Here is an 11,211-nt window from a genome sequence, read left to right on the forward strand (position 1 = left end):
CCCTCTCCAGCATTTATTTGTAGACTTTTTAATGATGGCCATTCTGACTAGTGTGAGCTGGTACCTCATTGTAGTTTTGATTTGCATTTCTCTAATAATTAGCGATGATGAGCATTTTTTCGTGTGCCTGTTCCAGGCCTGTTAACTCTTTACTCATTGCCTTAATTTTCTTTGAACCTATGAAAACACTGCTTTATTTAAATTTTATCTAGGGACTTCCCTGGTGGTCCAGTGGTTAAGACTCTGAGCTTCCACTGCAGGGGGCATGGGTTCCATCCCTGGTTGGGGAACTAAAACCCACATGCCCCGCAGCATGGCCAAAAAATAAATAAATAAATTTTATGTAAATCCCACCAAGACCTCTAAAAACACCTATCTCTCTTTTTTGAGGCTGAACTTTGTTTCTCTTTTGAAGGAGCAAAAGTAAAGTTCAGTTTTTGTTTTCAGATTTGAGTGATTTGATTGTATTTTAACATGTATATTTGAGTACATATAGTAATGGAACATTTTAAATTCTGTAGAAAGATTTGTGATTATCCTTTAAGAATGGTTTACTTAACCCTTTAACGGACAGCAACAAGAACTTTTGGTCAGTCAAATTTCTTAGTAAAATTGTTTTAATGATTTAGATGTAAATATTTCTAAGGAACAGTTTGAGACTGTGACTGTATGTCATTTGTAACTTCAGCCATCTGTTGAGCTTGCACACATGATGCATTCTAGCAAAAGATATTGATACTTTCCATATCACTTAAGATCGCAGTGGTTGTGCCATGGGAATTAAAAGGCGAAATGAAAATATGAAGACCTTTAAAATACACAGTGAGCAGATAGTTTGGATTAACTAGATACAGAAAATATAGCATTCTTTTTCATAAGAAAGTTGGATAGAGGAAACCATATTTTCCATATTCTTATTTCCAAAAGATTTTCTAATATGATAACAAGTGAAAAGAGAGGTTTTTCTACTGAAAGAGCTGTCCTAACTCTTTTGCTTAGCCACACTTGCATAGGTATTTTCAATTTCTTTGTCTTCAGGACACGTGTGGGTAAATTCTTCACGGGCATAGGCATTGTGGAGATAGCGCCAGACTCCTGAGAATTCTCCTGGAATGTCAAAATCACGGTATTTCTTTGCAGCAACCTAGGGTTTTGGAAAAAAAGAGGAAAAAGCAATCGGTAGTGAGGGGCATCAGTAAAATGCCTAGTGTGTAAAAACATATGTCAAAAATTAGGATCATTGAGGACGTGTTACCTACACAAAAAGTACTACAAAATAAACTTAAAGAATCTTGGATTTACTATTTTAATGTTTTGTCTACAAATGTAGACAAAACTCCATGCTTGTAATCATTTTTATTATATTTACGGTGTATTTAATTATGAATGTTTAGAAGAAGGAAGCACAGAAAAAGAGCACAGATCTTTTCACTGTTTAGGGTTCGACAGTGTCTTACTTCTTTATGTATTCTTTGTGTCTGGCATAGGACCTGAGATAAAATAAGGTCTGTTCAATAAAAACTTGTTAAATGAACGATTAGTTAATAATAATATTAATAGCTCACTTTATTATCACTTGTTATGATCCAGACACTTTTCTAATATTCCATATGCCTTAATTTAATTTTCTCAACAGTTCTGTGAAATGGGTACTATTACCCTTGTTTTATAGACAAGACAGTGGAAAACACCTTCTGATTTAGGAAGAAAGAAACAAGAAGTTTTTATGCTTCCCAGAGAAGATCATTATGGATTTTTCCTCTGAGGAGAAAAAGGAGACATACCCTATGCATAATGATGATGACAAAGCCCTCATATAAAAACTCACACTGAATGGTCACTGTGCTTCCTGTTGGCAACTCCCAAACTCCTCTCAATCATTCAGCCTGCCCTATGAAGACTTACCTTAATAATGTTCAGTTTGGGTAACAAACTGCAGTCAGCCAGTGTCAGCTGATCCCCATCCAAGAACAATCTTCTGGAAACTGTGAGTTCCTCAGCACTGTCTGGATCAATTTCATCTAGAAGTGGGGTGTTCAAGTAGTCATCCAGACGCTTAAATTCTTTGAGCAGAGATTTTTCAAAATCTGAGGCAATGAAGTCAAAGGGTTACTTATAAATGTGCAGTCTTCATGACTAAATACATTCCCAATATGCTTTTCACACATTTAGACATCTCTATATACTTAACTAGAATGCTCAACTACCCACTGATAAGACAGAATCAGATGTTTAATCAAACGGTGAGTAGACATATTTTTGGACTCTTCTTGAGGAGGTAAATTGGGAGGAGAGTCAAAGAAAAAGAAAGGTAATATATATTATCACTCAAGAAGAGTCAGAAAGTGGAATCAGAGACTAATAGCTCTCATGATTCAGAGAATAGTAAACCTATTCGAGAGTGTTTGTGAGAAATGGTAGGTGCTATGGTTTAAGAAACCTTAAAGGTACACAAGACTGAGAAAGTTGCGGGGGTTAAGAAATACAGTCCAGCAGTTAGTTCACCCCTGGCATGTCAGTGTTCTAATAGAGCTAAGTTGGTGATTCCTATATTGAATATTAGATTCTAAATCCAATAAAACTTCATGCAAGGAATTTCAGAAGAGAGAACAGAGAGTGAGATGAAGAGTATTCCCCAATATATACTATATATTCAGGAAAGCCCTATTTTAGTTGAGGCAGAATATGAGAGTGAGCATGTGAGTGAGAAAAACGAAAAGACTTAAAGAAAGGTATCTTACTCTTGTTTGCCTCCTTTTGTGCGTTCTTAATGTATGCAGAAAACTTGGCAAAGAGGTTACAGCCCACATCAAAAGACTCCTTGTTCTTGGGACTCAGGTGAGGATACCTTAAAAAGAAACATCACTGCACATAACATTCACCCATAACAAGACATAGACCTGGTGTCTTTGTTGCACTCTACTGAGAGAAGTTTTGGAAAATTGTGCCAGAAACTGAAGGTGCTGAGAAACCTTTCATTGGAAATATGTTTTTTTCCCACTCTGAGAATACTTTAGCTTCTGAAGTTCACAGGGAAGCCAGCTGTTTGGAATTCAAAGCTCATTTATCTATAGAAACAATGTTTCAAATGGCTGTTGGGTCCCCATACTTGCTCCTAAAAGCCTGTTTGGCAGAAGATATGGTGGTAATACATTTTCAAAGATAAGTAGTAGGAAAAAACGTGGCTTCAAATAACAAAATACATAAAAGAATAAAGAGGATGGAGAGGATGGGGGAAAAGTAGCCAAGATGTCCTCCTCTTAGTAATACACAGTTAATTTAGCATAATAAATTAAAGTAATGTAATAATGTAATTTACCACATTCACAAATTAAATGAGGAAGACCGTGTGATCATGAATAGATGCCCCAAAAGTGTTCAGTGAAAATCAATTCCTATTCATAAAACCCCACACTAGCAACTAGAAGTGGTTGAGCCAAACACTTAGCCATCTTCTTTGATCCCTCTTTCTCTCCATGCCCACATTTGATCAATTAGCAACTCCAGCCAGACTACCTTTCAAAATGTATCCAGAATCTGTCCACTACTCACCACCTCCACTGCTCCCTGCCTGGTCCAAAGCCTATATTACTGCAACACTTTTTGATTATCCCCCCTCTCCCATGCTTATCCCTCACACTCCCAGGATATTCTCCACCTGCTGCCAGAGCAGTCATGTTAAAACTTAAGTCATATCATGTCTCTTTCCTACTCATTACCTTGCAATGTCTCCATATCATTCAGACTCAGAGCCCAAGTCTTCACAGTGGTCTACAAGGGCCAGTGTGATCTGACCCAAGCTTACCTTCTGCTCTCATTTCTTCCTACTCTCTTCCTTACTTCACTTCACACTGACCTCCTTGCTCTTCTTCAAATAGGCCTGACAAGCTCCCACCCCAGGTCCTTTTCACTTGGTCTGCCCCTAACTAAAGTGCTTTCCCTCATTTATGCACATGGCCCTCTCCCCCTCTTCTTTCAGGTATTTTAATCTGATATATCCTCCTAAGTGAGGACTTTCTCTGGCCACCTTATCGGACATTGCAACCTCTCCCCTGGCCCTAACACTCACTACTTCCCTCCCTTGCTTTACTTTTTCTTAGTATTTATCATCATCTAAAATAGTTTATATTTTGCTTTTTATCTTGCTTATTTGCTGTCTTCCTTAACTAAAATGTAAGCTCTGCTAGGGCAGAGAGCTTTTGCCCATTTTATTCACTGATGTGTCCCAAGTGCCTAGAATAGTACCTGACACTTATTAAGTATTCAGTAAATATTTGTTAAATGAATTTATTAATTTCTTTAACTTGGTCAAAAGTATCCATCAAAAAATTTCAGCAAGCATCATTTTAAATGGTGAAATGTTAGCACTATTTCCTTTAAAATCAGTAAAGTATGAAGATAATCATGATCACTACTGCACTTCAACATTGTGCTGAATGTACTGATCAGTAAGACAAGAAAAAACATCATTCTAAATGGTGACTCTACAGTTTTTACATTAAGTTTAGGAACAAGACAGAAATGCCTACAACTACTATTATAGTTGACAGTTTTTTGAGGATTTAGCAAGTGGAGGAAGACAACAACATAAAGCAATCAGTGTAATTATTGTAAGAGAAGTAACAATATAATTGTATACTTAGAAAAACCAAGAAAGTATAGAAAAACAATTACTAGAATTAATGAGCTATTTTGGTAAGATGGCTAAATACAAATCAAACATTAAAGAAATAGCTTTTCTATGTTAGCAATAACCAGAACGAAATGGATATTAGTAGCATATTCTACTTACAATAGTGACAGAAGTATAAAATATTTAGAAATAATTTAATGCAAAAGGTATAGAATCAATATAAAAAAAAACACTACAAAATCTCATCAAAGAACATAAAACAGACATTTAGGTTCATAACCTAAGTGTCCATCAGTGGATGAATAGATAAAGAAGATGTGGTTTTACACACACACACACACACACACACACACACACAAAATGGAATATTAGCCATGAGAAAGAAGGAAATCCTGCCATTTGTGCTGACATGAATGGATCTTGAGAGCACTGTAGTAAGTGAAGTCGGACAGAGAAAGACAAATACTGTATGAATCACTTATATGTACACTCTAAAAAAGCCAAACTCATAAATATAGAGAGTAGAATGCTGGGGGCTGGAGGAATTGGGGAGATGTTATTTAAGAGCAAAAACTTTCAACTAGTAAATAAATCCAAGAAGTCGAATCCGCTGCATAGTGATTATAGTCAACAATACTATATTATAAACTTCAAAGTTGCTAATAGACTAGATCTTAACCGTTATCACGACTAAAAATAGATGATAATTATGTGATGGAATAGAGGTGTTAGCTGATGCTATGGTGGTGATCATTTTGCACTATATAAATGTATCGAATCAATTTGTTGTATACCTTAAACTTACACAATGTTATATGACAATTATACCTCAATATTTTTTTTCGGTACGCGGGCCTCTCACTGTTGTGGCCTCTCCCGTTGCGGAGCACAGGCTCCGGACGCGCAGGCTCAGCAGCCATGGCTCACGGGCCCAGCCACTCCGCGGCACGTGGGACCCTCCCAGACCGGGGCACGAACCCGCGTCCCCTGCATCGGCAGGCAGACTCCCAACCACTGCGCCACCAGGGAAGCCCTATACCTCGATTTTTAAAAAAGAACATAAGATGATACCCAAACAAATACTCAAATCATGTCCTCTGATGGGAAGAAGTCACATAATAAAAATGAAATTTGTATAAATAGTAATACAAATTAAATGTAATTTCAATTAAAACCCAATAGTATTTTTTAAATTGAGGTAAAATTCACATAACATGAAACTCACCATTTAAACCATTTTAAAGTGTACAATTCATTGAGATTTTTAGTACATTCACAGTGTTGTGCACCCATCACCCCTATCTAGTTCCAGAACATTTTCATCACTCAAAAAGGAAGCTGTGTTCCCATTAAGCAGTTACTCCCCATTCACTCCTAGAATCACTAATCTTTCTGTCTCTATGGACTTGTTTATACTGGACATTTCACGTAAATGGAATCATAAAATTCATGGCCTTTTGTGTTTGGCTTCTTTCACTTAGTATAATGCTTCAAGGCTCATCCTTATTCTAGTATGTATCAGCACTTCATTCCTTTTTATGGATGAATAATATTTCATTGTATGGATATACCACATTTTGTTTATCTGGTAATCAGTTGATGGACATTTGTTTTGTTTTCAACTTTTATCTAGTGCGAATACTGTTGCTATGAACATTTGTGCTCTTGTGTTCTTGGATTGGAAGAATTACTATTGTTAAAATGTCCACACTACCCAAGCAATCTACAGTTTTAATGCAATCCCTATCAAAATACCCTGACATTTTCCACAGAACTAAGAACAAATAATCCTAAAATTTATATGGAACCACAAAAGACCCCCAAATACCAAAACAATCTTGAGAAAGAAAAGAACAAAGCTGGAGGTATCACAGTCTCTGACATCAGACTATACTACAAAGCTACAGTAATCAAAACAGTGTGGTACTGGAACAAAAACAGACATAAATCAGTGGAATAGAATAGAGAACCAAGAAATAAACCCACACACATATGGTCAAATAATCTACAACAAAGGAGACAAAAATATACAATAGAGAAAAGACAGTGTCTTCAATAAGTGGTCACAAAGAAAGAAAACTACAGGCCAATGTCACTGATGAACATAGATGCAAAAATCCTCAGTAAAATACTAGCAAACAGAATCCAACAGCACATTAAAAGGATCATACACCATGATCAAGTGGGGTTTATCCCAGGAATGCAAGGATTCTTCAATACACACAAATCAATCAACGTGATACACCACGTTAACGAATTGAAGGAGAAAAACCATATGATCACCTCAATAGATGCAGAGAAAGCTTTTGACAAAATTCAATACCCATTTATGATAAAAAACCCTCCAGAAAGTAGACATAGAGGGAAATTATCTCAACATGATAAAGGCCATATATCAACAAAATTCAATACCCATTTATGATAAAAAACCCTCCAGAAAGTAGACATAGAGGGAAATTATCTCAACATGATAAAGGCCATATATGACAAACCTACAGCTAAAGATAAGAACCTGCAGTACAAAAAAAAACGAACAAACAAACAAAACAACGAATACTAAACTTTCCTTTGGGTTATTTGTATGGAAATATGTTAATATAAATATTTTAGACATTTCATGAAATTTCTAAAAATCTTATATGTTCTGGTATAATGTTATAAGTCATAATTCTAGTTATGAACGATCTTTCCAGACCAGTGCACGAACCCGTGTCCCCTGCATCAGGAGGCAGGCTCTCAACCACTGTGCCACCAGGGAAGTCCATCATCAAATCTTTAACTGTGGTAATTTTTAAGTCTTTTGTCATTTGCAGACAGTTCTGGGTGTACTCTCTGTAAATGCAGAAATGTTCCTATAAAAGGGTTTCATCTTCAAGGCATTCATGGAAAAGACTCTGACAAGTACAGATTTCTGGTAACTGACTATACTGCTGAACTGAATGAATAAGCATTTTCAGAAATCTAATGAAAAACCAGTGAATTCATAAAAGTGCTAACAAAAGATCAAGATGAAAAAAAATTAATTACATGGGACTGAGTGACCTGATGAGGATGATTATAATTTTTGTGACTTTCTGTTTGAATTTTTAAAAATCCCACAAGGACTCAGAGGCAAAAAATATAACAATCAATTTTCACTGCAAAGTAAAGGAGTTGTTACAGTGGAGGATTACTGGACTGAATGTCAATATTATGACATAGTATGAGTGTGTTTTGTGTTTGGTAATTGCAATCATTGCTGTGGTCATCCATTTACAATGCTTGGTGTCAGTTTATTTATCGCTTGTAAAAATAATATACAGTGTGTGTGTGTGTGTGTGTGTGAAAAAATGGGCATTGTGGTTTTGATTTTCATTTCTATAATGACTAATGACATTAAGTATCTTTGCAAGTACTTATTAGCCACTTGTATATATTCTCTGGAGAATTGTCTACTCAAATCCTCTTTCCATTTTAAAATTAGGTTGTTTGCTTTCTGTTATTGAGTTGTAAGAGTTCTTTTATATATTTTGGATACTAGTCACATACAAGGGAACCACCATAAGGCTATCAGCTTATTTTTCTGCAGAAACTTTGCAGGCCAGAAGGGAGTGACATGATATATTTAAAGTTCTGAAAGGGAAAACCTACAACCTAGGATACTCTACCCAGCAAAGTTATCATTCAGAATTGAAGGAGAGGTAAAGAACTTCTCAGACAAGAAAAAACTAAAAAAGCTCATCAATACTAAACCAACCCTAAAAGAAGTGTTAAAGCGTCTTTTCTAAGTGGAAAAAAAATATTCTTTTTCTCTTGCTGCCTTTAGAATTCTCTCTTTATCTTTAAATTTTGCCATTTTAACTATGATATGTGTTGGTGTGGGTCTCTTTGGGTTTATCTTGTTTGGGATTCTCTGTGCTTCCTGTACCTGGAAATCTTTTTCCTTCATCAGCTTTAGGAAATTTTCAGCCATGATTTCATCAAATACCTTTCTATCCCTTTCTCTCTTTTCTCCTTTGGGGATCCCTATAATGTGAATATTAGTACACTTGATGTTGTCTCAGAGGTCTCTTAAACGTTCCTCATTTAAAAAAAAATTCTTTCTACTGTTCTGATTGGGTTATTTCCATTATTCTATCTTCCAGATCATCTAACTTTTCTATTTTCTTCTTTTGCTGTATGTACTTTTGGTGTTATATCTAAGAATCCATTGCCGAATACAAGGTCTTGAAGATTTACCTCTATATTTTCTTCTAAAAGTTTTATAGTTTTAATCCACACATTAGGTCTGATATATTTTAAGTTGATTTTGGTATATGATGTGAGGTAAGGGTATAACTTTATTCTTTGGCATGCCAATGTGAATATCTAGCTGTCCCAGCACCACTTGTTGGAGAGACTATTCTTTCACCATTGAATGGTTTTGGCACTCTTGAAAATCAATTGACCACAGATGTATGGGTTTATTTTTGGACTTTCAATTCTATTCCAATGGTATATTATTATGCAAGTACTGATTGTTTTGATTACTGTAGCTGTGTAGTAAGTTTGGAAATCAGGAAGCATGAGTCCTCCAATTTTTTGTCTTTATCAAAGACTATTTTAGCTATTTGTGATCTCTTGCAATTCCATATGAATTTGAGGATTGGCTTTTTCATTTCTGTAAAAACACCATTGGAATTTTGGGTGGTATTGTATTGAATTAATAGATCACTTTGGGGAATATTTCTACATTAATATATTAGGTCTTCTAATCCATGAACATGGGATATTTGTATAGGTTGAATTGTGTCCCCCCAAAAAGGTATGTTGAAGTCATAAACTCCAATACTTCATAATGTAACCTTATTTTGAAATAGGATTGTTACAGCTGTAATAGTTAAGATGAGGCCATATGGAGTAAGGTGGGCCCGTTAATCCAATATGACTGGTGTCCTTAAAAAAGAACACTTTATGAAGAGACAGAGACACAGGGAGAATGCTGTGTGAAGATGGAGGGTTGGAGTTATGTATATATAAGGTAATGATTGCTGGAAAACCATGAGAAGCTAGGAGGTTATTTTAGCAATTGTTTGTAGTCTTCATGTACAAGTCTTTCTCTTCCTTGGTTAAATTTATTTCTAAGTAGTTCATTATTTTTGATGCTACTGAAAATGGAATTGTTTTCCTAATTTACTTTTTGGATGATTCATTGACAGTATATAGAAATAAAATTATTTATTGTATTTTGATCTGTAACTTGCAACTGTGCTGAATTTTTATTAGTTCTAATAGTATTTCAGAGGACTTTAAAGGATTTTCTATGTAAAAGATCATATCTGTCAATATCATTTTACTTTTTCCTTTCCAATTTGGATGACTTTTATTTCTTTTTCTTGCATAATTGCTCTGGCTAGAACTTTCAGTACAATGTTGAGTAGAAGTGGCAAAAATGGCATATTTGTCTTGTTTCTGATCTTAGGGAGAAAGTTTTCAATCCTTCACTTTTAAGTGTGATGTTATCCATGGGTTTTTCATAGATTCCCTTTATCAGGTTAAGGAAGCTCCCTTTTAGTCCTAGTTTGTTGAGTATTATCATAACATGGTGTTGGATTTTGTCAAATGCTTTTTCTGTGTCAACTGAGATGATCATGTGTGTTATTTTTCCTTTACTGGTGCTCTTTTATTTCTTATATGATTTTGAATTACTTTCTAATGGCCTCTCATTTCTGCCTGAAGGACTTCTGATAGCATTTCTTGCAGAGCAGGCCTACTAGCAACAAAATCCCTCAGTTTTCGTTCATGTGGAATGTCTTAAGTTCTCTTTCATTTTTGAAGGATATTTTTGCCAGATATTGAATTCTTGGTTGATATTTTCTCTCTCAGCACTTTAAATATATATATCATCTCTCTGCCTTCTGGCCTCCATGATTTCTGATGAAACTTATCTGTTAATCTTATTGAGAATCCCCTCTACATGATGAGTCATTTATTTCTTGATGCTTTCAAGATTATGTCTTTGGCTTTAAATAATTTTATAATAATGTATCTTGGTGTTGATCTCTTTTTTATTCCACTTGGAGTTTGTTGACCTTCTTGGATTTATAGGTTTGTGTCTTTCATTAAACTTGGGAAGTCTTCAGCCATTGTTTCCTCAGATATTCTTTCTGCCTCTTTCTCTCTGCCATCTCTTCCCTATCATGTGTATCTTTGTACATTTTATGGTATCCAACAGGTCTGTTAGGCTCTGTTAATTTTCTTCCTTTTCCTTAGACTGGATACTCTCAATTAACTTATGCTCAGTTTTGCAGATTCTTTCTTCTGTCTGTTCAAATCTGCTGTTGAACCCTCTAGTGAATTGTTCATTTTAGTTATTGTACTTTTCAACTCCAGAATGTCTATTTGATTCCTTTTTATTATTTATATTTTTTATTGATATTCTCTCTTTATTGAGACATTGTTTTCTTGATTTCCTTTAATTCTTTGTCCATTGTTTTCTTTAGCTACCTAAACATATTTAAGACAGTTGATTTAAAGTCTTTGTCTATTAAATCAGGGTCTGGGTTTCCTCAGGGACAATTTCTATTAATTTCTTTTTTTCTGTGAATGGGCCACACATT

At 35.2% G+C, this 11,211-nt stretch overlaps 1 protein-coding gene across 1 annotated transcript in view; it reads right to left on the bottom strand.

Annotated features, from left to right (window-relative positions):
* Positions 1–599: 599 nt before the first annotated feature.
* CLIC2 (CLIC family member 2) overlaps positions 600–11,211 on the bottom strand; it is a 22,227-nt gene continuing 11,615 nt past the window's right edge. Inside the window, exons 4-6 of the mRNA XM_024754719.1 lie at positions 2,742–2,848; positions 1,906–2,087; positions 600–1,144 (exon numbers count right to left, since the gene is read on the bottom strand). Coding sequence (XP_024610487.1) covers positions 983–1,144; positions 1,906–2,087; positions 2,742–2,848 — 451 coding nt within the window. The 3' untranslated portion in view covers positions 600–982. The remainder of the gene's footprint in view (positions 1,145–1,905; positions 2,088–2,741; positions 2,849–11,211) is intronic.

Source organism: Neophocaena asiaeorientalis, unplaced genomic scaffold, assembly GCF_003031525.2.
Source record: "Neophocaena asiaeorientalis asiaeorientalis breed wild unplaced genomic scaffold, Neophocaena_asiaeorientalis_V1.1 scaffold918, whole genome shotgun sequence".
Classification (NCBI taxonomy): Eukaryota; Metazoa; Chordata; class Mammalia; order Artiodactyla; family Phocoenidae; genus Neophocaena; species Neophocaena asiaeorientalis.